Raw genomic sequence first — 27656 nt, forward strand, 5'->3', positions numbered from 1 at the left:
GAGCAGCCGCCGGGAAAGAGATGGAAAGCATCGATTTTGGCGTGCCAAAAATCGATTACCGATGCTTTGAAAACATCGATGTTTCTCCACCTCTAATTCAGAAAGGCTTGTGTTTCGCATCAAAAATTTGTTTATTAAAATTATATAGGTTTTAAAAAGATGTCGCCGGCTGAAGAGGAGGAATCGGCGGATGGTGCTGCGGATCATGATTTTATCGAATTGAAGAGCATGCAGGACCTGGAATCCTGCGAGCAGCAACAACTGCTGCAGTACGTGGAAAAGCTACATGGGATTATCCGGAAATACGATACTAAGTTGGCTGCCTATAAACAAAAACTTCTTCACTTCGTGAGTCCGGATATTGTGATTAGCTAAAACCTTCTAAAAATTGTGATTTTATAAAGGTGAGACAGGAGGAAAAGACTTCCTGCGACAAAGCCATTCAACTCAATGAGTCGGATTTCCAGGAAAACCTGGATTCCCTAGAGAAAGATGAGGACGCCGACAAGGAAGACAAGCCCAGCGATTGTGAGTCAAGAGTTTTTTTATTCCACCGAGTCTTTTTATTATTGCTACAATAGTAGTGAGTTCCTACTTCGATTTACTGGCCACCGCGGCCACCAACGCAGCGCCACGCCCGGATCCGTCCTCCGAGAGCATGATGTCCCAGTCCTTGTCCGCTTTTACCAACTTCTGGAGGGTTTGTCTCATGTAGGCATCGAACTTGGGGTGGTATCTGTACACAGAACCATCCATGCCGACTATCACACGGCGGTTGGAGGTTCTGTTGACCAGGCCACTCACACCGATGGCCACCAAAGTGGCCGCCCGCTTGGCCACGCACTCGCAGATGTACCTCAGCGTCTGGCAGTCCTCCACTGAGGCCTTCTCCAGGCCAAACAGCTGCTTTACGATTTTTCTGGTGCTGGCGAACTCCGGGAACGAGTCGTCCTCAATCTCTGAGATGTAGCGTGTCTCAAAAACCTCCTCGTTCCTCTGCAAAACGCTAGTAAACTCTGGCCGTCGGCTGCTCTGCTTAAAGATAAGCTTTCGCTCGAGGGCGCGCAGTAGGACGAGACGCACCAGGTTGCCCAGGTACATGCCAGCCGTCATCTTCTCGAACAATTGCTCCGAACGGTTGATGGACTTCTCGTCTATCTCGCGATCGTATTCGGTGCGCACGAAGTCCAACTGCCCACCCTCCCCAAAGGCACCCCACTCCGCATTCACAATCACCTGCCGCTTCGTCCTCTTGAAATCCACATGAAGGAGATCCACATTCTCCACATCCTCCACATAGCAGGCATTGCAGCCGGTGCCCACGATAACACCCACCCGACAGTCGGCATTGCGATGAGCGCAGGACATCAGGGTGCCTGTGGTATCGTTGAGTATGGCCACCACCGCAATATCTGCATCTCCTCGTCGCTGAATGGCCTCATGCAGCATGCGGCCCACATCCTCCCCCTCCACACCAGGACAATCGAAGCCCTTAGTCCAACGCACCAGGATGCCCTCCTTGAGCCCCAACTGAACGCAAGGAAAGGAGAAGGTGAATCCCAGGGGCAGATATGCGGTCTTCATGTCGTGTTTCTCCACAAACTTTGCCAGGCAGCCGGCAATGTGATCGAATAGCTCCACGCCTGGGCCCACCATCAGGTCCTTAGGTACGGCGTAGATCTGAGAATCCACTGTGGCGTCGTGGTGACCTTTCAGCGAGACGAGCAACACCCGGAAGTTGGTTCCGCCGAGATCCAGGGCCAAGTACTTGCCCATCTCGTCGCCTGTTGGCAGATCCTGCACGTACGTGGGAAAGCACTTCACATTGGCCTGCGGATGCGTTGATCTCTTTAGACCACGGGCCACTTCCAGGCAGAAGCGACTGTACACCTCCTGCACCTGGTAATCACTCAGCACAAAGGGTTGCATAAGTTCTCGCACCTCCGCGTCCAGCATTTTGCTTGGCTAATCTGTCTAAGTTGTAACCGCTTCGAACGATGAGTAACGACTAACCAGGCGCCTGGCCAGCCCACGGCGATTTGGAACTAAACTGGATGGCTGATAAGACCCGGGCGACGAGATGCAGTGCGCCAGGCATGGAAACAACTGCTGCCACTGCAATCTGGGAGCTGCGTAGCAAATTAAAAACGAAAACACACCTAAGAAGCTGATTTGCGGATTTTGAATCTAAAACTACAACTGCGCGATATGCTAATCGCTTGGGTCCCGGCTGTCGCTTGTCAATTGTCGGCAATAGCTCCTGATTTGGCACCCTACAAATTAATTGTAGATCGACGCTACTTAACTATTTGCACGAAGAAACAATGCCATCATTGACCAAAGTCAAATCATTCACAAGGGACCTTGATCGCTATCTTGAAAATACGAAATATTCAACGATTAATAGGTCATTGCCCGTTATAAAAAAACTAGCATATGTGGGAAAACAATTGATTTCCCTTCGAATTCGTTAGTTTTAGTCAGTTTACTAAAAGCTTTTGTAGTGTATGATTTACTTACCCATTTACTTACCAACCTACTCACCTACTTATTTATAAAGGGAGTGCAAAATTCGTAGGGAGAAATTCCAAGGCCTTTTTTTCACTTTTGCACTTGTTGGTCACCTAATAGGACCATAAAAGCCATAAACTGTCACTGGGCCATATAAACTGCACCACGCCTCCTGAGCTATCGGAGAGATAATGCCGTTTCAAGGAGTGCATCTTACACGCTTGGCCCACCCACTTCCCTATCTATTGAGTATTAGTGGGGTCTCAGGTCGAGTAATATAAAGCGTGCGTCAAACATCCGAGCCTGCTAATGCCCGAGATTAGTGCTAAAGTGTCGCATGGGCTAACGCCACTGCCCCTGACAAAAACCCCGACAGCCCTTGACACCACTTCTAATAGAATTGAAAAGATTGCGCAAGATTGCTGCCTTATAAAGCAGAGCTTCAGGGAAATATTAATAAGAATAACACTATAATCCCTACTATTTAGTGCTACTACATGCAAATAATTATAAACTTTAATTTATGATTTGAAAATAATTACTCCCTATATAAGAATACTTTTATTACCTATAATGAGGAAGTAAGTTAGACGTATTGTAATTTGCTCAAAACTGGAACGAAAAATATTAAAGGCTGATAGTAGCTAGGTGGAATTTCTGATAAGGCAGCACGTAAAATGGTATTGAATATATACAAGTTCCAAAAATATAATTTTGTTTATTGTTTTCCAACCCTTATCAATAATTATTTAGAAATTATTACTTGCCATGTTTACAAACCATTTTTAATTTCAGTATCGGCAACGGACGCCTTTAGTTTTGTGGACGAGATGCGGCAGGCCGCTAAGCACGCCGAAAACCTAAACAACTTCGTTTACGAGCCGACCTCGGGCTTGTACTACGACCACAAGACGGGCTACTACTATAACGCGGTAAATAAGCTATAAAGCGCGGACGTAATCTTTATGACGTTCCGTTCTATTCCGCGATGCAGCGACTGCATTGCAGTGACTTTCAGGGGTTATCGCGCCGGCGAACCTACATCAATGGCTTGAACTGTTCATAACCACCGCCCACTTTTCTCTTCCTCGCAGGAGTACGGCTTGTACTATGACGGAAACACCGGATGCTACTACAGCTATGACCACGCCAAAGACTCGTACGAGTTTCACTCGCAGGCCCAGGTGCAGGTGAGTGGGTGTTGCCACGGACTCCTCTGCCACACGACCACATTAACCACCGTTCTTCTCCTCCTCGCTGCGCAGCCTGTCAGCGACTGCGCCTATAGTAGCCTTTTAGCGGGGTTTCACAAACTCAGCATAGACCGAATGCGTAGCAATGCATTAGGTAAGCGGCAAGGTCCAGAATGTGCGATAAAAACGCGGATTTCTTTTCTTCACTTGGTTGCAGGCGAACGAGGCGGCCAAGCCGGAATCCGAGGACGAAGAGGTGCACTTCGATGAGCTAGGAGGCGTTATTACTGACCCCGACACGCTGAAGAAGATCAAGGCCGATAAGCAGAAAGCCAAGGATCGCTCTGAGAAATCCAAGCGCAAGGCCAAGGGAAAAAAGAAGAGCAAGAAGCACAGCAAAAAGAAACGCAAGAAGGATCGTCATCACAAGTCCAAGAAGCGTCACAGGGACTCCGGTGATGAGCAGGATGAGGACGCCGAAGAGGGCGAGCTGTCGCAAAGCAGTGACTCAAGTTCCGACTCCAGTGACAACGAGGGGACCAGCGGCACGGAAGACACGGAAGATAGCAGTGTTCCGATCTTTAAGGCTGCCGGGCGCTTTCAAGGTGATAAAGATATCCGCGTTTTTATCGCGCTGTCCTTGGCTAGTTTAACCAACTCATTCCTTTTGCTTTTCATAGATATTGCCAAGAAGTATCCACCATCGCTGCGTGTTATTGTCCAGGAGACAAATCTAGAGGCCTTGAAGGTGGGCAGCCTGCATCTTATAACATACAAAGGTGGATCTTTGGGGCGCGAGGGCGCACACGATGTAATCATTCCGGACGTGAACGTGAGCAAGTGCCACTTGAAGTTTAAGTATGAAGCCAAGTTGGGACTCTACAAGTGCCTCGATCTGGGCTCTCGCAACGGCACCATTCTCAATGGTTCTCCAATGTCCAGCGAAGCCATGGATCTGGTGCACGGAAGTGTGATCATCCTGGGGCAGACGAAACTCCTGTGTCATGTGCACGAGGGCAACAGTACCTGCGGGCTGTGTGAGCCGGGTCTGTTGATAGAGACGCCTCCGTCGGCGGTAGCCACAGCCGGCGCTTCCACCGCAACCGTATTATCCCACAAGGAGCAGCTCAAGAAGCTGCAGCGCAAATATGGCCTGGAAAACGAGAGTAAGTACAGCTTACCTGTACAGGTTCATTTCTTTAATATGATTATTTTCTAACTTGACAATCCGATTTTAACTTTCAGAATTCGTTGAGCCTGGCGGCAATAGTCAGTCCAACTACAATGATCGCGCCGCAACAAGGCGTGTCAAGGTGGGCAGCAGCACCGACAAGGAAAAGACTGAGGTGGCTTGTGTGAACACGTGAGTATTTGGCTAAGAAATTTGACCTTTTGGTGCTTGACCATTATCCTTTTTTAGTGAGATTGGAAGCTCCAACAAGGGCTTTAAAATGCTAAGCAAACTGGGCTGGCAAAAGGGCGATACTCTGGGCAAGACCAACGCCAGTACTGGACTCCTGGCGCCGGTAAGTATTTAAGGCAAACGCAACGACTCCAAATAGCTCATGCTATCTAATTTATAGATCAGTGTGGTGGGCAATGAGGGCACTAGCGGTCTAGGAAACAGTGATCCAGTTACCTCCAGCTCCAGACCTGTGGACAAACGAAAGTTGGCCAACTTAAAGATCACCCAGGCTCGATATCAGCGCGCCAACGATATCTTTGTGCAGTCCGATGATAGTGATTAGAAAGGCATTTTGAATTATGTTGGAAACACATTTAATTAACAATTACATCGGTTCTATATATGTATATATTAATTCAAAAATCTTGCTATAAGGTTAAGCTATCAGTCAATTAATTAATTTAGCTTCGCTTATGAACAAAAAGAATATGGGGAAGGTAATGTTAAATAAATATGAAGTCGCGTATGTTGGTCTAAACTAATTGCGAGCGAAATACGCATTCAAACCAATCGTTTAAAGTAATTACCGTGTAGCCTAAATGTTAAATACAAAAGCCTCTTAAGATATGTGGTTTCTCTTGCGATACATGCTGGATAAGAATTGCTGCAATACGTAATGTTGTATGGTTGATAATACTTTGCCCTGTATGTAAAATGTATCCGATAATATGTAGTGTAAGCTTGGTTGGCAACAGCCTAAGGCCCATCCACCGATTACAACACGAAAACGTACAACGAGAATCTTTGGATGTTGGAACTACGGAAGAACACGCTACATAATGCCATAGGCCAATGCGGACGGGAGATGCATCCAGTCCTCTAGCAGCTTCCCTGCGACTTGACGCCGATGAAGTAGCGGGATTCGCAGGAGTTCTTGTGCATCTCGCACCACGAGTTGTATGTATGGTTGTTGTAGCCGCATATTTTGTGAGCCTGTGGAGCCCATCGATCACAAGTTAGTGGAACATTTCATCCTCAAAAAAACAACTACTCACCGGTCGCTGCTGCTTCCGCGGACACTTGTAGCGACAGGACACGCACCGCGGCTGGCGCGTCTGCAGATCCACCAGGCAGTTATCCTTCGGGCCACACTTGATGTCCGCACAGCTCACGCGGCCCACTGCAATATAAAGTTTACGTTTACGATGAGAGCGCATTAATGACGGCTGCCTGTGGCTAAGTTTCAGCTTTGTTTTATGCCCGGCCATTCCGGTTTAATGGCTCCTGCACACTCGACTGCATGTCCTGCCCCCCATGAGAACCCGGCAGGTGCTGGCGTGATTACTGGATTACGCCAGCTTGGAACAGACTTTCTAAGTTTAAAGGTTGTGAACCAGTCAATTCAAAGAAAAAAAATGGCATTCACTAAGTACTAATTTGCTTAAAATAAATTTTGAAAAATTATAAGATTTACCTATACAGGGGTGTCACAGAAACCGTAGACGTTTTGGGGGCGGGTGGTTTGGAAACCAACTAAATAAAACCGTCGGTGTAACAGAATCTACAGAGTTTCGCAAAAAAAATTGGTCTGATTTTAGAAACATTTTTTTAAAACCCCCTTTATTTGGTTGGCTATTTTTGAACCGGTTTCTGTGACACCTACATGAGCTTTTCGGGCGAAATTTGGTCGTAAGAGATTTCTTTGATACCTCTGGCTAGCTTTTTTCTTGTATAAGGGACCAGCAATGAAGATCCATTTCCTAATCTGCTGTTGTTGTCCCTTCCCTGCCTTTATTGTAATTTTCTAAGTTGACACATTATTCACACCACGCCCAAAAGCTTCACAAAATTACACAGAAAATCACCAGTTATTAAGAAGTTTCTAAATATAATATTACACTTTAAAAATTGTAATTGCATTTTAATAAAACAAAAATAAATAGTTGGGGAGTGTAGGGTGAGGTGACGAACTTGTCAAAAATTGCAAATAATTGTAGTCGATTTTTCTTGTCGTGCCGACAATGTATTTACAAAATTATTATTAAGAGTTATCATGACGAACATGTTGTAGGGTATAAAGATTTAATTTTTATTCGGTATTTGTTGACATTATATCGGTTTTTATTTTTTTCTACAACTGATAAATAAAAAATTTTTTTTTTTTTTGATTTTTTTGTTAATTAGAAATTTGTATTCCATTATTCTACATTTTCAACCTTTCTTGGAGAAAAAAACATTTTTTCACATCTGCATTGAGTTTTAGTGGGTGTTTATCAGTTCCTCACCTTACCCTAAAACTTTTAAAAGTGAAACAAATATTGTTTTACGCCAAGAGCCGTAGTATTTAACTCCGCTGGAATTTTACCATCGAACTTTTACAGGAATATGCTCAATAAATGTCAGCTCATAAACTTTTAAAAAAATATTATTTGTAGAAAAGTGACAGTAAAAAAACTAATCGTTCGTTCTACCCTATACCCTACCCTCGACTAGTTAAATGAAAAAGATATAAACTAGAAATTATCTCACTTTATAATCGAAAGACAAATCATATTTGCATATTAGACCAAACTTTATTGGACTTGCAAAGAATTCAACTCAACAAATGAAAATAAAATATTTATTTTATTTTTCAAAAACGATACGATTTGTTAAAATAATGAAAAGATCACTCTGATCAGATATAAATTTTTTTCTGTGTTTAAAGGCCCTTTTCCATTCCAATACCGAACCCCATCCCCAAATTAATTTTAGCAGAGCGCAATCCGCGTGCGCAAGACGGGTAGCATCTTCGGGCCGGGCCAACATCCGACATCCAGGGAGTCAGAGCCATATAGCCAGTTAGCCAGTCAGCCAGTCGAGTAATAAAGCAGCCGAGCGGTGCGCAGCCGCAAACGCCGGGAAAAAGCAAAAGCAAAAGCAAAATATATGTGCTTATCGTCAACATGATCTGCGACTTGTGGGCAACATTGTTGCACACAGCCCCCGGGCATTGTTGATCGCAATTGCGATGGAGGTGGAGATCGAGATGGAGATGGATGTGGGGTTGGGGTTGGGGCAAAGGGAGGTGGCTGGGCTGGGCTGGGCTGTCTGGATGTCTGGAACTGCATCTGCATCTGCATCTGCTTCCCGGGAGACGGTGCGTGAAAGTCGACCGTCTAGCAATTCGTAACAGTTAAAGTTTATTAATTTCAACTGCCAATTTAGCTTTAGGCAGATACGTCCTTTGTGCGAGGTCCACTCGCTCCCCGCACTTGTTGATTGTGATGGATGTGGCAGTGGACTTCACTGGACCTCGGTGGACTCCAGTGGCCTCCAGAGCGGGAGCTGCGCCGCTGGTTATGGCTGATAATGCCGTCACAAGGCGAGCCAACTATAATTTGTTATGTCGACGTGGTTTAATCAACGCCGGCGGCCGTTGGCGGAACTTATTGCAACATTGTGTGGATGCTATGGAATGGGTTGGGATCATATAGGAATGGGCTGGGCTGGGCTGGGCTGGTTTTTGGGATGGGATGCGTCGTGGGTCATGTGTCTGGAGGGGTCTGGTCTGGTCTGGTCTGGCCCCGTGTATATGCGTGTTCCCATTCAGGCCAGGCCGACTGGCCATTTTGGCATTGCGTGTTGTTTAAGGTGATTTTAATACGATCGTAAACTACAGCCGGCCCAGAGGAAGAAGAGCCAGACGCTCGTCCAGACAAAAGTGACGTCGCGACGACGTGGACAGTTGGACAGCTGGACAGTTGGACAGCTGGACGGTCGGACAGCCGGACAGACGGACAGTTGGACACCCCAGACCGGACTGTATACCATTCGGGAACCCGCCACTCCAATCCACTGCACTCCCCGAGAGTTGCAATCACAGAACCTGCGTCGCCGCGGAACGTTGCGAAAATGGCGTTTTAATGGTTTGTACGTGTAGTCATATTTCTTGGGGCCAACGGCAACTTTTCGTGGCTTGTGCCGGGTGCCTGGGTCCAGGTCCCCTCCACTTCGTAATCCCCCCCCCCCCCAACAGAGGTTTTTTCCAGGCCTGAGCCCGGATCGCGACTGAAAATATTTATGTGAAATCAGACAAACAAACAAATGCCCGAGAACCATAAACTTACTAACCATGAAGATAAAAAGCTCAGGAAACCAACACACGGGCACGCTAGCATTATCTTATCCCCAGACGATCCACGTAACATAACGAGTACCAGACGCACATTAAGCAGCAGGAAGGAAAGGAACCCAGGGAAGCGGAAGGAGTGTGGGGCCCTCGCCGGGGGAACTTGGGCGGGACGAGGATCCCAGATCAACAAACTGCAGGGTCTCACGCACACTTGTTTTTAGGCTTTGAGATACGACTGATGGCGTGGCCGGGCTAAAAGCAAGAGTGAATAGTAGCTAATGATCTTTATTCAGAGCCCGGCTACCGTTTACAGAGATTACGAAGATAGACAGGCGATCAGTGAATGAATATCTGAGGGGAGTACCTCCCTCCCTGTTGAAATCGAGAAGTTATGAACTACAGTAAAACAGGAGGCTGGGATAATTAAGTCTTCAAATGTCAAGTTTATATCGTTTACAAACTGAAAGTTCATTCCCTTTACACATATTGTGCTGTGCGGTCTATTGGAAGTCATATGAAAATTATTTTTAAACAGAAAAGTTTTCTAAAATTGTATCTAATATTTTTATACTACATTTAACAATAAAATTACACCAAAATTTCTTTCAAAATTTTCTTTATATTTTCCAGAAAGTATGTACCATTGTAATCGAAGTTCCGACTGAAAATGTTGAATGCAAACTATGAATAATGTTTCTGGAACTCTAAGAAATTGTTCAAAAAGAAGAATGATCAATACCTGTAGAAGATGGAAAACCAAAGAACAAAGTCGTAAATATAAGAAAATAAATTTGTTTAACTTTTGATTGCAGAAAACCAAGAGCTTTTTTAAAAGCGACCATAAATGAATAAATTATTTTTGCAACTGGACATTTTTTTGCATGTAAATAATATAGGAAAGATGTTTTTCAAAATGTCTGACACTGGGTGTAAAATTCTTAGCATATCTAAAAATCAAAACGTATAGTTGAACTAAAGTTGTTCATAACAAAAGCTACAAAATCAACCTTCCGGATATCAACCATAAATCGTTTAACAAAATAGGATGAATGAATGACGATTTACTTAAAAATGACGGTTTTGTTTTTAATCTTAGTGTTCAGGTGTTTTTGCGCTTCCTGCATATATTTAAGATTAAAAAGTGAGGTATCAATTAAAAGAACACCAACTTATTATGAAAATTGAGGACGGCAAGAGCTGCAATATTGATAAATAATAACACCAAACAGAATGACCGGAGGAGGGTATTTTTGTCAACGGCAGCTGCTGTTGGTGCCGGATTGACAGCTTTTGTTTTCGCATTACCTACAAGCTGTAATTTGCAGCAAAACACTGCAATTAACAGGCAATTGCACGCGGCAGCCCTCTTTTGTCTTCAGCCCCCATGGCACACTAAACTAGTTTAGTCCGTCCGTCCCCGTCGCTCCATCCGACCCGAGGTTCTCGAGTTCCTCCGGATTTGGTGCGACTGCGGAACGCCCTCCACGCCTTCCAGCACCTCTGATTGCCGCACAGGAAAAAAATCATTGCCTTTTATAATTAAATGAAAATTCCTCTTCGATATTTTCTAATATTAAAATTGCAATGTCACTAATGAACACACAGAAATATGAATTGAGTATGTACTATTATTTCCTTCATTAACTTTCCAAAAGAAGTACAAAAGGATATTATTACTAATCGTTGATGAATAGATCTTTTTTGAGTTTTTAAGTTTTAATTTTTCTAGTATTTGTCAGAAAAATATTCAGAAATATTGGACCGAGGATCTTGACATGTAAAATAATCGGTTCAAGTCATTTGATATAATAAGTTATAATAAGATTTAAACTTTTCAGGTATAACAATGTTATAGTAAACAATGACCAGGGAAAATTGAATGGTACACAAACAATCCGATTTTCTTGAGGACCTTGGGATATCATTAGAATCTGCTAGTATAATATTTACTGCGGTTATCCTATTTTGATATATAAATTCTTGTAAGGATATATGAACTTTTTAGGCGTTTAAAATGAAATGCATATAAAATACTACATCCATACATTACATATAGACGGTAAATATTCCTTTTAATAATCAAGTTAATTAAAAAATTCAAAAGGATTTAAAAATTATATAACAAAATGAAATGATAGTTATCCTATTTTGATATTTTAACATTTTTGTAAGGATATATGAATTTTTTAGGGTTTTAAAATTAAAAATATATAAAATACTCAATCCATACAATACATATAGATGGTAAATATACCTTTAATAATCAAATCAATCAATAATATTCAAAGGGATCTATAAATAAATGGACAAACACTAAATTTTTTTAACGTATAATCACTATGCAACTTTCTTTTGAGGATCAATAGATTCACGATGTTTATTTATTCAAATATAGAAATTATTTTAAAGATATATGAATGGTTTTAGGGCTTTAAAAAAAATGCATATATATTATTTTTTCCATGGTAAATATACCTTAATATCCAACATCTTTTGGAAGGAACTTTAAAAAATATACAATTTTTAACGCATAAGCACTATCCTACATTGAGGACTTTGGGATATTTTTATAAAAAATTAGGTCAATATATTTCGTGTTTATACTGAAAACAAATTAATTTGAGGATGTGTACGCTGTTTCATTGTTTTAAAACAAAATGCATATGCATATAAAAGGCAAATCGGATCTAGAATTTATAAATAAGAAGAACTTTTAAGATGTCTAATAAAATAATGTCCATATTCTGCACAAGAAGGGTTCTGTGTATGCAAACTTTTATAAAGTTCGAAAGGACTGATTATTAAATATTCCGAGAATATATGAAATCCTATGAATTTTTAGAAGGGCACAATTACATTGACTGTTCATGGTAACGAGGAATGTGTAAAATTTAGGTTTTCGAATATGTAACAATAAATTATGTAACTTTGGATAAAACTTGGACCAATGAAGAGCATGAATGAATTTTTCGCAGTGCACTTTCTGTCGTGGGCCGACTCGGGGCATTATAATTAATTGGAAATCGGAGTCGATCAATCGGATGGCAACCGCAAAATTAATAAGCATGAGTGATGCCGACGACGCGAGTGTTCGCTGTAATTGTGGATGCGCCCGTACTCGAAGTCTAGTCAAAGTGGAGCAGACCAGGCCAGATCAGAGCTGACGGGCTAATCAAATTGCTGGCAATCATGGAGCCGTATAAGCAAATGTAGCAATTTCAGTCAAACACCGAGAGAGCCGGCAACTTGATATGGGATATGGCCAAGCTGCAGACGGCAAACAACCACTTGTGGCTGTGACGCTATTCGATTCGATTCGCCTCAACTTAACTTAACTGAAACTTAACTCAACTTGGGCTGGGCTAAGCTGGCTGGAAACCTCAGTCGAGTCAATCAAATGCAAAATTGCGGTTCCTTGCTGATTGTTGTTAAATTCGCACAGCAACAATTTGCATTCGCTGGCTGCCGACTGCAACTAGGCTTTCCATACCAATTAATTTGATTGATTCTTGCAGCAAAGTCTGCACTCAGCAGTCCGCAGCCAAAATACATACCTCGACAGGGTCCCGGATATGCCACGGCGATGGAACGTCCAATTTTGCAAATCATTCGATTTATATCACAGGCGCTCCTGTATGTCTTGCCATCCACCCCGCACACCGCCTGCCTCTCATCGTAGCCCCCGGAATCGGCATCCAGGTTGTCCCAGGGACACTCTATCCGGCAGGCGATGCAGTGGGGCATCATGTACTGGTCCTCCACGCAGGTCAGCCCCTTCAGGCACTGGACTCCACGGCAGCTGTCTGGGGAAATAGGATTGTTAGGAAGGAATTATAAGCAAGAATCCAGAAACCTGTGTCTTAAAATAATATATATTTCATTTTGATCCATTTACTAGAGATTTTATTGTATTGTATTAAACACCTGTATTTTGTTGACAACTTTTGTAAGCCGTACCCTTGAAAATGTTCTTCCCTTAATACTATAACTCATAAATACATCTTTTTGTACGCTTGTAAAACACATTACACATAAGGCATCTTTATAAATTTATACCTATTATTTTCTAATGTGTTGTTAAATATATACCTATATTATACTAAACCCCATATTCAGAACAAATTTTCTGATCTAAAAAGTGAGCCAAGATCAATTCAATCTCAACTTCTCAATATCAAGATGAAGTTTGTTCTATTTGCTAGTCCACTTTCGACTCTAAAAACAAAATCTGGACTACTTCCTCTTACAAGATCGCATCATCAACTTAAAAAACAAGCTCAAGAGTACTTTCCTCTTGATTTCCACAACGTTTTGTTCTCGATTAAGTAAGGACAATTTTGTAAACGTTTCCCCTTTGCTCATCCCAAAATATGATGACAAATTGTTATGCTAACATGTTGCACCTTGCAACTATGTTTTTGGCATTAACGAATGCTCTTCGCATATAGGCGCTGATTGTGCCTATAAATAAGTAGTTGGCCAATGTCTATGATTAGCCCGAACCCGTACCCGTACCCCCACTCGCATGCAGTCGGAACTCTCGGCTATATACATATGCGCTTATATGGCCGGCAATAAACTGTCGAAATTTATCAGGGGGACATGCGGCCCGCTGATGCGAAAACGCGAATATGCGAAACGCCTTGGCGCCAACTGTGACACTCGCGAAATATTGCAATCATTTTTCCGCTCGCAATTGAATGCGAATGAGTGGTCGCCGCAGATCGCCATCGGAATCGCCGATTGGGCATTCCATTGGATGTATTGGCACGCGCCAACGTTAGATTGCTGGAATTGCTGTTGCTGCTGCTCCTGCCACCGCACTGTGGGCCAAAATGTAAAACTAAAGGATTTTTACATTTACTATGTTCCATTTATAAAATACGAATGGTCCTATTTGGTTATTTAGAATACTTCGAAGAACCCAAAAACCATTTTCTTAGAATTTGAATTGCCTTTTTTGGTATTTCATTGCTTATGAAAGACAAAGGGAAGGTATCTGTTCACATCTTTAAAAAAGGAAGCGTGAATTTTTTGGACTTTTGTGTACAAATCAAAAATCATGTTATGAGAACAAGGAGTCAAGGTATGTATGTTAAATTAATTACTTACAGTTCATGTTCTTTATTGGTTTCCTTAATTATAATTTTTGAAAAAGAACATTTTGCTCGACCGCATCAAAGAAAAACATTCTCAGTTGCTTGAATCAAATTCAAAAATTAAATTTATGGAGAAGGACATATCAAGTGATACCCCTTAAATCCGTATTGAAAATGTTGTATCTTTAAAAAAAATCTTTATCTTTAAAAACTTTTTTTGGAGTTTATGCCAGAAAAAGGATTTTTGGCCCATAGTGCACTGCCGGTTATGTGTTGCAAGTTGCAAGTTGCAAGTTGCAGGAGCAACACCAGCAACAGAATGTCGTGTGCTTGCGGCTAATCCAACAAGTTCTTTGGGTTCTTGGCTCATCGTTCTTGTACGCCGTTTTTATTGATCATTTGAGCATGTTTGCGAGTGCTTCCTGTATCATTAAATTATTACACAACATTTCTGGCTTCAGTCTGTCTGGTTGGCCAGTTGATTTCACCACTGGCGACAAGTTGTTGGCCGTAATTGAAATGTGCAATAATTTGTCATCTAATCTAATTGTGGCGCTGCTGCGTTTTGGCACGCGAGCAACCCAGTCCACCTACACTCGCAGAAATATTAGGTCTACATTTTGGGAAATAAACCAAGGTCTATTTAAAACAGGACTTTAAGGGAAAACTTCTATGTTTAGAACACAAAATTTCTATATTAAATAGCAAACCTTTACAGCGGTAAAAATTCATGGAAATTTAAAAAAGCTGCCCACTTAAGTTTCTGTTAAATATTACTTATACGACTCGTAGCCATTTCCTACTTTTTTGAAAACATGACTTCAGAATATTTGTTAAATCAATTGAAAGCAAAACATATGTTTGAATGAAATCCTCGCCTCGTTCTTTACTATGAACTTCTAATGAATTTTATCAAGTTTCTTTTGTTATATGAATTAAGTGCCTAAGTACACACCCTAGTAAATCTCTAGTATATATACCCAAAAGTACTCAGCCTTGCCCTTTTATAAAAATGGATAATTTAGGTATTTTTTCTCTACTATACTGCCCAGTTGTCTACCAAATTTCTTTATAGCGGACATGATTTGCTCAGTGTGCTGTGGTCGGAGCACATGGCTCATGGTAAATGGCGTATGGTAAATGGTAGTGGCGGACTCACTCTTGCAGTGGCCCCGATAGGCGACCTCCAGTTGGGCGTTGTTGGTGCGGCAGGCGCGCTTGCGCAGCTGGCACTCGGTGTTGTAGGTGCGTCCGTCGGAGCCGCAAACCGGATTCGAGTGCTGCTGATGTTGCTGCTGCTGCTGATGCTGCTGCTGCTGCTGGTGGACAAAACAATTTGGCCCCGAGGAGTAGGCAATGGTCAGTGGATGATTTCAGCTGGAGGACAGTAGCTCTAAGCTGAGGGAGGTACTCACCAGCGACAGGGGCTCGTAGATTCCGCCCAGAAGAGCCAAGTCATGGGCATTAGCGAGGTCCGATGACGCAGCCGTTTCACTTCCGCGTTGCAGCTGAAAGATTCGACGATGATTTGCCGACCCAGAGCCAGACATTGTGGTATTCGCTGACTGGGCTTCTGTATCCATACGATCCAAACGATCCATCCGATCCACCCGATCCTGCTGCCTTTTCCTAGGCCCATTGTCTGGATGTGGAGCATGCTCGATGCGTCTGGCATGCTGGTGTCTGACTCGAGTCGACTGTCTATTAATGTCGTTGGCGGGTTCATTAGCATTTGCCAAGTTGCGTCTAGACAAGATTGAGTCTGCATCGGGCGACTGCGCAGGCGTCTTGTCTGGAGCTGCCGGTGAGGAGTCATTGGCTCCTGTCGTCATTGATCTTGTTAAGTGCTTGCCATTGCCATGGCTGTTTCTGTTTCGGTGCCTGCGCCTCTCATAGCCCGTCATCTCCACCCGGCCGCGTCTCACCTGGCCATTTGTGGGCTGGGACTCAGACTGAGACTGAGACTGCGACTGATCTGGCAAATTGCTGCTGTCTATGATCAAAAGTCTCCGGTGCAGCTTTCTTTGGTCGTTGGCACGTTGGCGTTGGCCGCCGTCTAAACCTAAATTGAAGTTGGAATTTTCGCTACTTAGACTACGGGACTCGCGAGGAGGCTTCACCATGTCCTGCTCCTGCTCCTGGTCCATCTCCTGGTTCCTGCGTCGCAGGGCTGCTCCGCATTCGGGGGCACAGACGCACTTGGGTCGATTTCGTCGCTTCACGCACTTCTTGTTGGGCCCGCACTTGAAGCCCTTGCAGCTCTCTGAAGAGTAGGATAGAATATGGTAAGTTGGCTTGGATAATCCTCCTGGATCCCCCAGATTGGGTCCAACTCACCCATGCAGGGCGAGCACTCCACCCCGCCGCCGATGGCAGTCGCAAAGAAGTACTCCACGCTGCTCAGCTCGCGATCCGTGTAGGAGAAGCTCTGGCTGGACCCGCAGCACTCCGACCTCGAGATGTTCGTCGAGAAGACCTGGCCGCACTTCCCGCTGCCCAGGTGCGTCTGCCAACAGGTGCCAGCTGGAGGAGATTGGGTATTTTAATAATTCAACTAGACAACCCAACTAGATATTGGGACCTTTAAAAACTATTTCCTTTAACAAGAAATTTAATATTAAATAGAATTGAAAGTATAGAGATTAGGTATTTTATTAGTTCAGAGTGGCTAATTCCCCAAAAAATAACGTATCTAGATCCTCTTAGGCTCTTCTAAAACTATAGCTTAAACATTAAAACTATGCCTTTGCATTAAAGCTGCAAATTTCTTGGTAAACATTTTTATATTTAGTCAAATAGGAAATGCAAAACGATTGACGATAACTTGTCCAAGTTCCATAAGCTACTAATTCAAAATCAAATGGAATTCGAAAAACAAATTGTATACAATCTATATTTAATTAATATATGTTGCCAGAAAAAGTGAAAATAATTAAAAAGTTATAAGAGTTTGGTTAATTAACCATTATTGTTATTATTTTTGTTGGTAGTACATAGCTAAATTGCTGGCTAAAATGTAGTTTTTTTTGATTAACAAATTGAATAAAGCCAGTAATTTTCAAAACTGCATTGACTCACAAAATAAACAAGAGTTAGCATTTTTGCAACATTTTAGATTCCACAAAGTGCATTAAAAAAAGTGTTAAGCTAAAATGGCATTCACTCCAGCTAACCGGAAGAAAACAGCTCTGAATCGAGCTCCCCTTTCGCAGTGGTCAAATTACGGTCAGGTACTGGACTGAGCAAAACAAAAATGATTTGTTTACTTTCAAGATTCAGCAGGAATGCGATGTGCCGGCTGCTAATCGAAATCGCGCGACCAGATTGCGAATACTGCGGTGTGCTGGGCGAATTTGCCCCTCTTTTTTCCCGTATTTTGATCTTTAGCTTGTTGTGATCATCGAATCGATTTGGCAGACCCAAGCAGATTTTGGGATTCGCTGGATAAACAAACAGCGAGGCAGCAGGGCTGTGGGAAATTGCGTCACATTCGAATATAATGTGACATATTTACGGAGGCGAACGAACTGAATCGAGATGTGCTCTAAGATACATATATGTAAAACGAATGCAGGAGTGGCGCCTGTTTTCGATTCATTTTCTCAAGAGATTCAGATGGGTTGGGGAGCCAACTAACTACTTACCCGCCGCCAGGCGAAAATTCAGTAGCAGCAATCCAATTAACAGAGCCATCAAAGGCTGTCCAACCAACTGATGACCAGAAGTTGCTGCTGCTCCCGGTGTTGCTGCGGTGTCGGCTGATGTTGCTGCTGTTGCTGCTGGTGTTGCTCTCGTGCAGCGCATGCTTTTCATTGGACTAGAACTGGCCAAGTGTTCGTGTTGCTGCTGCTGGTGTTGCTGATGTTGCTGCCGGTGTTGTTGCTGTTCACGTGCCATTGACACCTCCTCGTCAGAGCAATTGACGTCATGGCCATGGCCAATATAGCGATCTTCATCGTCATCCTCATCCTGCCAGCAGCAATAGCAATTGGCCAACTCTTGCAAAACACTCCATGCGCTTACTATAAATAAACCGAGAGCTGCTCTACATTCGTGGCTAGTTGCTCTTGCCAATTGTGTTGCTGTTGCTGCTGCTGCTGTTGCTGCTGATGTTGATGTTGCTGCTGACGTCTTTGACATTGTTGCCGCTAATTGGTTTGGTTGTGGTGTCGCCGGAAGTGCGCGGATGGCGGTCATCTCTCTGCGCTTGAATTTGTAATTCGATTTGAGAAATGTCAAATTGTTTTGGCTGCTGGTCGGCTGATGGTGCTGATGAGGCATGACAGCGGCAAGTGCTGCGGATAGACAAGAAGCAAAGGGATGACGGGGGCACTCGAGTAACAGGTAACAGGTAACAGGTAACAGGTAACTGGTAAGTGGCAAGTGGCAAGTGGTAACTGGTAACAAGCAAGGATGGATTCAATTAGAAAAAGCAGCACACTGCCACTCCAGCTGGAATGGAGATGGGGATGGGTATGGGTATGGTATGGCATGGCATGGCATGGGGATGGAGCCTCGAGTGGAGTGGCACGCCAGCAACATGATGCAACCGGCGGCAACAACAGCGGCAGCGGCAGCAGCAGCAACAGCAACAGTCAAGCACCAAGAATGCTTTGCACAAAAACGACGGCCAAGAGGCAACAATTAAGTCTCAAACGTTGAGTTGACATTGAGCAGGCGGTTTTCAAAATGCGACTACTAAAAATAAAGAACCTGTTGCTGCCGCCGCCGCTGTGTTGTAGGTTTGGCGCATTATGCACCGTCTGTCTGGCTCCGTACACGCAGAGAAATTTCGGGAAAATATTTTTTGTAAGAAAGATTAAAAAGAGCTTTAAACGAGGGCCACCAAATGTATTTTTCATGTAACTGTATGCTTTAATTTGCTTAAACCTTGAATATTTTGGTAGGTTTTGTAAAAATAGTAGCTAGTTTCTCAGGAAAATTTATATAAAACAATAAAGTTTAAGTTCTGAGACAAGAAAAATGATACGAAATTTAGCTCAGATTAAAAAAAATGCATCTGATTGATTCTGGTAATATCCTTATTATAATAAAATCTTTATTTATTAAAAAGGGAGGATTAAAATAAATATATTTTTAAAATGAAAGGTATGAGTTTAATTTAGGTTTTCTAAAGCCCATCAGTACCTATACCTAATTTGGTTTTTCAAATCGGAATTATAATTCTATTGAGAAATGGTAAGACTTTCCTTTGAGTGTATCTTCCCCTCTGCAAGCCTCTTTTTTGCCTGTCTGTCTGTTTTTCGTCTGTCTGTTTGTTTGCTGGCTTGCTTGTTTGTTTGGCTGGTTGTTTGTGACTTGCAGTTTGGCGCGCTAGTTTGGCATTTGTTTTATTTTGGCTGTCGTCGTCATGACTTTAAGGACGTGCTCAAGACAACATATGCATATGCATATCCATATGCATATGGATGCGCAGACGGAAAAGAACAGACTGAACGTGACTGGAGTGCGGCTTGGCTGGAGTATCCTAATTTGGCCAACTCGGCGAACGTCCTTGAGGCGACTGCGGCTCAACTACCCTATTCAATTAGCCCACTTCAGCTGGGGGCCCAAACCCATACCCAGTCGCAAGTCTCCCTGGCAGTCGGTCCATTATCGAATGTTCAGCTGCTGTTGCAAATGCAATAACCTCTCCTTCCCCTTCCGCTGGCAATTAATGACCTACTGCGTCTGGAGTTCGAGTTTGGGTTCGGTTGCGGGTTCATGTCCATGGTCCGGTCGAAAAATTATTGCGTTAACACGCGTTGCGACATTTTTTTTATATGGCAATTGCAATTTCGTCCACTTCTCCGCATCCGGCGGTTGTCCAGTGTCCAGTGTCCAGTGTCCCCTGTCCAGTGTCCAGTTGTCCAGTTGGCGCGCCAGACGATGTCTGCACTCACACAGAGCCACGGAGCCGTGGAGAAAATATAAAAAAATAACACACGCACTTGCCGTGGAGCTCGGGATTGGGGATTGCGGATTGGGGACTGGGGTTCGGGGATTGTAGATTGCGGATTGGGCACTGCAGTTGCACTGCAGTTGCATCGGATCTGCTCGAGCTGCATTCCTGCAACAAGGCTATTTTTAGACCCCGGGCAGTCAATGGGTTTTTATAACCTTTGCAAATAACTTGGTTACGACAAATGTAACGGACTAATACTAATCCATTCGAACAAGCAGATATCACCCGTTTGCACCGAAAGAAACTCTGAAAGTCTTAACCAAATCGTTGTAAGACCGGACGTAACCCTTGGAATTTTTAATATGACAGGGTACGACTATGAATAAACCTTCTTAAAAATGTTAGTATCTCAAATTTTCAATTTTGGATACTATAATGATTTTTGCAATCTTAGGAATACCAGGAAAGTAAATTCTTGTGAGAGAAGGTTACCTTATAAGAAAATTTCAAAATTGTAAGATGGTTTTTTTAAAGGTACACAAAGAGAATTATAGAAGTACACTGTTCTTGAATTGAGAACATTCGTTCTTAAAAACCGTCTAAGTACGTTTTGGTATCAATGTTCTAAATATTAGAACGAAATGGTGAGAATAGAAAAGTTAAATTGAGTTTATTTAACAAGTTTTGATACAAAATACAAATATTTTCAACTTCAAAAATGTTGTTATATTTCTAAGAACATTTTTAACAAAGGTGGGAAATTCAGAATTTTCTCTGATAAAAACTAATTTCTTTTAATAAATTTAAGTCTAAAAAACAAACTTCTATCAAATTTAAATAAAGTTTACATACAGTGGGCAAAGGAAGAACAATTTAAGGTACTACTTTTCTGTCAGTGCGGTGAAAGTGTTAATCCCACCTGGCCATACCTAGATGAAGAGCTGTAGATTTCGGCTCAGATCTCGAGCGATCCGCTAAGGACTTTCCTTGGGCCGGCCGACCAACCTACCGGCTTTTGCTGTACCCAAAGTTTGCGTACCCCCAAATGCCTCGAATTCCTTGATGCTCGCTGAAATGTCTTTTGGGCACAGCCGCAAATAACAAATGAGAAATAAAAAATAACAAAGAGTACAGGAGCAGCAGCGCGAAAAAATGCAAGGAGCGCCAAGTCGGGGCAGCAACAAGGCACAAAATGCATTCTCCTCGGCAACTGCATTGCCAAACTCAGGGTCCACACACACACACACACTTGGGGGGACCAACACACCCGAGGTGGTACACCAACACACCCAGACGGTCTGGGGCTTTATATATATGGAGGTATACCATATAGCTATGGCGAATGCCTTCCTCTTCCTCTTCTGGAGATGCAGTTTGACCGTTGGCCGCCGCTTCAAAAGACCTGTTTTTATGTTTTTGGGCATTTATTCTGGATTTTCGCAAAATGTGTTTTTTTTCCTCTGCCAGCCTTTTCGTTTGTATTGAATTGCATCTTCTGCTGCGCTGATCCTGGGCTGTTTTTGCTGCTACTGCTGCTACTGCTGCTGCACTTCAGCAACAAGTGCATAATTTCAACCTCAAGCCCCTCAAGCTGGCCAAAAAACTTGCATCAAACGTGGTGCTAAATTTCACTGCGGTTCTCTCAGGTATTCCAGCATAAACAACTTGGACCGCCTTCAGTTACATTTGCGTATTAGATTAAGCCGCTCCCAGGCCAACCCAGTGCCCAGTCCCCAGAAGCTAAGGCCCCAGTGCGTATCATATTATGCCCGAAAGCACGTGCTTCCGAGTCCCATTGTCCCGCCCAGAAAACCGATCCTCCAGACGGCGGCCCAGAATAATTTAAAAAAACATATAGGGTTGCCAAACAAACAGAACGCGGAAACAAGCCATCCTAAGAATTTTGTGGATAAACATTTTGGAGCTGCACAGGAAAAAGAGATCAATGTGATTTAAGGCACAGCCTAGAACTCTTTTATAACTTGGGTTTGGATAAGTTGGCTTTTTAAATAAGCTTGAATATACAACTTTAATACTTTAATACTACAAATTATTAAGAAAATAAAAAATATTTGATTAGTCATTAAAAGAAGTATGAATTTAATTTATTTAAGAACAAATATATCATAGCTTGTGTCGATATATAATATAAGTTTACTAACGCGAGATAGGATCAAAATGGTATTTAACACTTGTGGTTATTTAGAAAGTAAAAAAGATTTGATATAGTCATAGAAATTCCTTGCTATATTGAACATAATTGCTCTCAAAGACTTTTTAATAGTTTTCTATTTTGTTCAAGAACTCAAAAGGTAAAGATTTGTATGACATAATAAGAAGTATGAATAACTAAAAGTCTTCTAAACTTGAAGGATTCTGTTTTTAACAGAAATTATACCATAGATTGCCTAGATATATATTACCATTTTATTAACATGAGGTTATGGTCAAAATGATCTTTCAATGTCGAAAGTAATGACCTCGTAGAATATGTTTTTTCCTGTGAAGCTTAGTTTCCTTGCTATATTGAACATAATTGCTCTCAAAGACTTTTTTAAAGTTTTCTATTTTGTTCAAGAACTCAAAAAGTACAGATTTGTATGACATAAGAAAAAGTATGTACAACTAAAAGTCTTCTAAACATGAAGGATTCTGTTTTTAAGAGATATTATACCATAGATTGTCTCGTTATATAATACCATTTTATTATCACGAGTTAGGGTCAAAATGATCTTTCAACGTACCGCATCTGTTTTCTTCCTGTGCAGCTTAGTTTCCATTCTACGTTCGCCTGGACTCGGACTCGAACTCGGACTCGAAATCCCGCAATCCAGTCACCGACCGACTTTGAGCTCCATTCAGGCCGATTGCGCAATACCGATCGGTAGATCGCGGATGCCAGACCCGGCTCCAAAGCTATTTTTAGCGCTGTCCGTTCTGCGGAACCCTGTGGGTCGCCTTCGCCTTCGCCGTCGCCCAACTGTGGATAACTGTGCTGCGGTGTGCTGTGCGGTTCAAATCGCTTATAAAAGGGTCAACGTATTTGGTTTCACACGTAACAAACGGCCCAAATCGAAATCGATCGAAAGGTGGCCAGGGGGCGGGGTTTCTAAGGAAACAGTTTGTCATTCGCCAACAACAGGAAATTCCTTTCGGCAAACTCATCAGCCAAAGTAAACTGTGCGTCTCCGTTTTGGCGCGAGATTAATGACACTTGGACAGCGGCCCCGCCCCCTCCCACGCCCCGCCCACTGGGGCATTTGCATATGACAGCAGCAGCAGAAGCAGCAGCCGCAGCAGAAGCTTCGTTGTTTGTTATGCAAGCAGTAAATTTTCAATAAATATACATAAGCCAACAAACAAATCAAATCAAACCGACAGTGGCTGTATCATCAGCAGCAGCAGCAGCATCGCAAGAGCAGACAGCTGGACTGCCTGCACTGGAAAAAAACCACTAGATCAAATAACAATTGGACAAAACACAGCAGTGCTTAAAATCTAGCAATATATTTCAGAGCTTCGAATTTCGCTTTAGCTTTGCTTTTGTGCATTTTTTAGGACCAATAAAATAACAACATGTTGAATATTTTATGTAGTGAATAATGACAGGACGTCTTTAAAAATAGTCTCTAATATTTAATCTTTTTGGTTTGGAATGGTTTTTTATTATCTGATCTTGATAAATAATATTGAATTTATATTAATGATTTTACGATGGAGTTGTATGCAGTTCCGCTATTATCACTTTAAAAATACTTCTGGAATTACAAAATGCCTTATAAACCCAAAGGCTCCTAAAAATCAGATGAAAACCATTTATTTTTAACATCTTCGACGGAAATTTAGACATATATTTAGAGCTTTGAGTTTTGCTTTAGTTTAGCTTTTGTGTTTTTTTTCTGGTCAAGTAAAATAAAAATGTTGAATTTTTAATGTAGTGAATAATGGCAAGACACCTCAAAAAATAATCTCTAATTTTTAATCTTTTTGGCGTGGGTTGGTTTTTTTATTTTCTGATCTTGATAATTAACATTGAATTATTTTAGTTTCAACACGAAAAAATTTAAAATGTTTTTGCACACAAAAACCATCAGATTGAGATTCGTTATAATTAACAACAGATCGAGTTGTATGCAAACCCCCTATTAAATACTTCTGAAATTACTGAATGCCTTATAAAAGTCAGAAGAAAACCATTTATGTTCCATATCCTCAAGGGATTTCTAAAGATTCGATTCAAAGTGAACCTTAGTAAGATATAATTTGTTTTCTTCAATAAATCAGAACTATACCATAAATATGGTTATGATTATAATAGAAACAATGTGAATAATCAAAACTTTCTTGGAATCGAACTGTATTACGTTTTAGCAAAAATCCCATGCCCAATCATCACATCATACATATGTCATCCCATTTTTTCCGGTGCGATATTGTTGTTTTCGCTCTGCGCGGAGGCTCGTCTGATAAACACAGACATATAGACACTCGCTGACCACCGATCCGTAGACTGCGACGGCTAAATGTTTGCTTTTGCCAGCGCTCGAATGCCACGCGTTGCACATACGCAGCGTTGGCCAAAAAAAAAATGTAAAAAATTGAAAAAACACCACTTGACACTCGAATCTGTTTGTAGTTCTTTTCGCTTAGAGGCAACGCCTCGACGGCTCATTAGCATCAGCCAGATTCAGAAATGTCCCGAAGTAAACAGGAAATCTGCAGGATGGCCGGGATAAAAGCGCGCGCGCTTTTCGAATTATTTGCTTATGCTACGAGTTGCTGGCTTTGCGCCACTCGTCTTCGGAATCGGAATCAGAATCTGATTCTTAATTTCATTCTTATTTCGATTCTCGAGCCGAGTGCCAGTCTGAAGATGGAGCTGCGAGACTCAGCAAACCGCAAATAAAAACAAATATCGGCTCACATGAAATCCGAGCTGTTATTGAGTCTTTCGATCGCCTTTTGTTGACAACTATGCAAGAATTTTGTTATTGTCTGAGATGGGCAACGTGGTACGTGGAAATATTTTTGTCTGCTGCCTCTGGGGTTAATGAAAATGAAACGGAATATCCAGATGATAGCTGGGTGTCTGTCTGGGATGAGGATTAGCTTCTCCAAGCTGGGTTTTAAATATGAACTCACCTTTTTAACTGTCGCCCGCAGCGATTTTTGCCTTTTTAGAAATATCTCTCGCACTTAGACGTGTTTGTTTGCCAATAAATTAGCAGCAATTAGCCAACATGCAGAGTGTGTATGTGCACATAGAACGACACTTTTAGGTATTACGAGGAATCAAGCTTACGGAAACCAAAAAAATAAATAAAAACATTTTCTGCACAGACGAAAACAAAATGAAAAGTTGCCGACCGGTGATCGCACTTCTGTCCATCCACACTTATCGCTGAGTTTTCGAATTTCAACACTTTCTGACCGGGTTTATTTACATTTCTATTTCCCCCGATTTCGATTCAGTTCTGTTCTGGTTCTGGAATCACGAAACTGGACGACACAGCACTAGTTTTCGCCTGTTACATTGGACTGGGCACCAGAGACGTGCGCTCCATCTGATGGTCGAAAGCCGACTGAATTTTGAAAACCAAAGTTCTCATTTAGGTAAGAAAAGAGGCGTCCGCGGCAAAGCGCAGCACTATGGGGCAAACGCAAACATTTTGTGGAACTTTTGGTGTGGGTTCGTGAACCAAACTATAATCAGGAAAAAAAACTATTTTAAGGATCTAATTTGCATATGAAATTACTCTACAGCAATTTGTACTATTTTAAATGTTTATTTGCAAGATTAAGATACTCAAAGAGTACTCTTATTACAATACGTATCATTTTTATTGTTTTATTTACTTGAAAATAATTAAAATGCCTATTATTTCTTTAACGAAATCAATATTTTCTAAATGTTTATTAGCAAAATTAAGATACTCAAAAACTTTATTTTTCTCTTTAAAATATGTATCATAATTTTTTGTCATTACTTAAAAATAATTATATGGCCTATTATTTTATTTAAGAATTCAAAATTTTGTTTTTTTACAAGCAACAAAGAATATATAATGTTAGAGTACATATTCAGAAAAACTTTATTTATGATGAAAATTAAAAATTAAGTTCAAAATATTATTTTATAAAGTTGTATATACAGTACAAAGATTAAATATGTTTATAATTTTTACGATTACGACGTTGTTTTATCCCATAGTGCAAAAAGCCGGTGGCTGTTGTGTGGATAAGGGAAAAGTATGTAAATTAATAGGAAAGTAAAAAATATACAAAAATTTTTTGTTTTTAACATAAAAGAATGATCCTAAAGCAAAAAACTTTAAAAAATTTGTTTTAATTTTAAAAAAGTGTTGCAAGAGAGAGAGAAACGGTTTAAACCGTTTCGCAACATGTTGCGCAGCATGTTGTAGGGACATGTTCCAACCGTTTTAACCGAATTTCTTTTTCTATAAAATCATCAATGAAATTTAATATTTATAATGTTATGTGAAACAACTAAGATTAGCAACATAAAAACGACACAATCATACATTTTTTAAATATTAAATTTACCAACAATATATTTATTAAATGGATTTTAAACTTTGATTTAATTATGACATTCCTTAAAATACCTAAAGTACATTTGTCTAACTTCGTATCTTATATTTTCCACCTTTAATAAAATGTTGTAATTTAACTATTAAATATACAATTTTAAACTTTAATTATGCATTTATTTATTTTTATACTAGTTAATTTTTTTATTAGTGTATTGTTTTTTAAACTACGGTCCAACATTTTAGTTTTGAATGACTTGAGCAGGAAGTACTTATAAACTTACGCAGCTATTCTGATAAAAACAGAAACAACAATCTGATTTGTAGTTCCGGGGAAAAAACAAAATGCAAAACGACAATTACTAAGATTTTTGTGATTTCAATATGACTTCAGAAACAAAACATTTCATTAATTTACATTTTTTGTTAATAGCTCGTGTGTTTTTAACATCAAAAATGGCGACAGCAAAAACCACAGTTCAGCGCTCATTAAATGCAGCGAAATCATGCCGCGGCCATATAGAAAACATATCTTTATCTGCGGCCTTAACTGTCTATTGTTTGGCCAGAGCAAAGCGGCAGTCAGGCAGCCGAGAAAAACGATTTCTTTATGGTGCAAACAGCGTCATAATTTAGATCTAATTGTCAGATACTTGCAGCCGGGCCACAAGCTGCATGTCGCTGGGCCCAGCAGCCCCGTGGAAATGTGGAAATGTGGATGTGGAAATGAAAATGAAGACATTTGACGAGGGAGCCGCCGCACTGGACAGCCGAGGAGCAGTTTTGCCAGGCGGATTTCTACGTCAATTACGGCGCAGAGCGTTTTATTGGGCAATGGCGTGCTGGGCGCGTATTAAGCCCGCTCGCTGATAGCGGCC

At 41.6% G+C, this 27656-nt stretch overlaps 4 protein-coding genes across 14 annotated transcripts in view; 2 read left to right on the plus strand and 2 right to left on the minus strand.

The window, feature by feature from the left end:
• Nucleotides 1–27656, plus strand: part of SERCA (ATPase sarcoplasmic/endoplasmic reticulum Ca2+ transporting SERCA) — a 78336-nt gene that overhangs the window by 31839 nt on the left and 18841 nt on the right. The window lies entirely within an intron of this gene.
• Nucleotides 73–5736, plus strand: LOC108017939 (angiogenic factor with G patch and FHA domains 1). 4 transcript variants are annotated; one of them, XM_017085166.4, is made up of 9 exons: nt 78–348; nt 405–528; nt 3307–3443; nt 3606–3701; nt 3777–3858; nt 4385–4870; nt 4950–5067; nt 5125–5230; nt 5288–5736. In XM_017085166.4, the coding sequence occupies exons 1-9, from the start codon at nt 160–162 to the stop codon at nt 5450–5452; spliced, it is 1503 nt and encodes a 500-aa protein (XP_016940655.3). In that variant the 5' UTR covers nt 78–159; the 3' UTR covers nt 5453–5736. The 4 variants fall into 4 exon arrangements, with proteins under 4 accessions (XP_016940656.3, XP_016940657.3, XP_016940655.3 ...); XM_017085163.4 differs by lacking the exon at nt 3777–3858 and adding an exon at nt 3922–4309 and having other exon boundaries at nt 80–348; XM_017085168.4 differs by lacking the exons at nt 4385–4870; nt 4950–5067; nt 5125–5230; nt 5288–5736 and adding an exon at nt 3922–4149 and having other exon boundaries at nt 74–348.
• Nucleotides 527–2102, minus strand: Hex-C (Hexokinase C). Its single transcript, XM_017085169.4, has one exon. It carries the CDS (start codon nt 1954–1956, stop codon nt 592–594), a length of 1365 nt encoding a protein of 454 aa, XP_016940658.1. The 5' UTR covers nt 1957–2102; the 3' UTR covers nt 527–591.
• Fs (Follistatin) lies at nt 5467–25818 on the minus strand. 8 transcript variants are annotated; one of them, XM_065863926.2, is made up of 8 exons: nt 25370–25818; nt 17967–18523; nt 16660–16845; nt 15738–16585; nt 15482–15641; nt 12778–13026; nt 6165–6289; nt 5467–6102 (listed from the first exon to the last, which is right to left on the minus strand). In XM_065863926.2, the coding sequence occupies exons 2-8, from the start codon at nt 18517–18519 to the stop codon at nt 5989–5991; spliced, it is 2235 nt and encodes a 744-aa protein (XP_065719998.2). In that variant the 5' UTR covers nt 18520–18523; nt 25370–25818; the 3' UTR covers nt 5467–5988. The 8 variants fall into 8 exon arrangements, with proteins under 8 accessions (XP_065719998.2, XP_016940651.3, XP_016940648.3 ...); XM_017085162.4 differs by having other exon boundaries at nt 17967–18528; XM_017085159.4 differs by having other exon boundaries at nt 15482–15623; nt 17967–18617.

This window comes from Drosophila suzukii, chromosome 2R, assembly GCF_043229965.1.
Source record: "Drosophila suzukii chromosome 2R, CBGP_Dsuzu_IsoJpt1.0, whole genome shotgun sequence".
Taxonomy (NCBI): domain Eukaryota; kingdom Metazoa; phylum Arthropoda; class Insecta; order Diptera; family Drosophilidae; genus Drosophila; species Drosophila suzukii.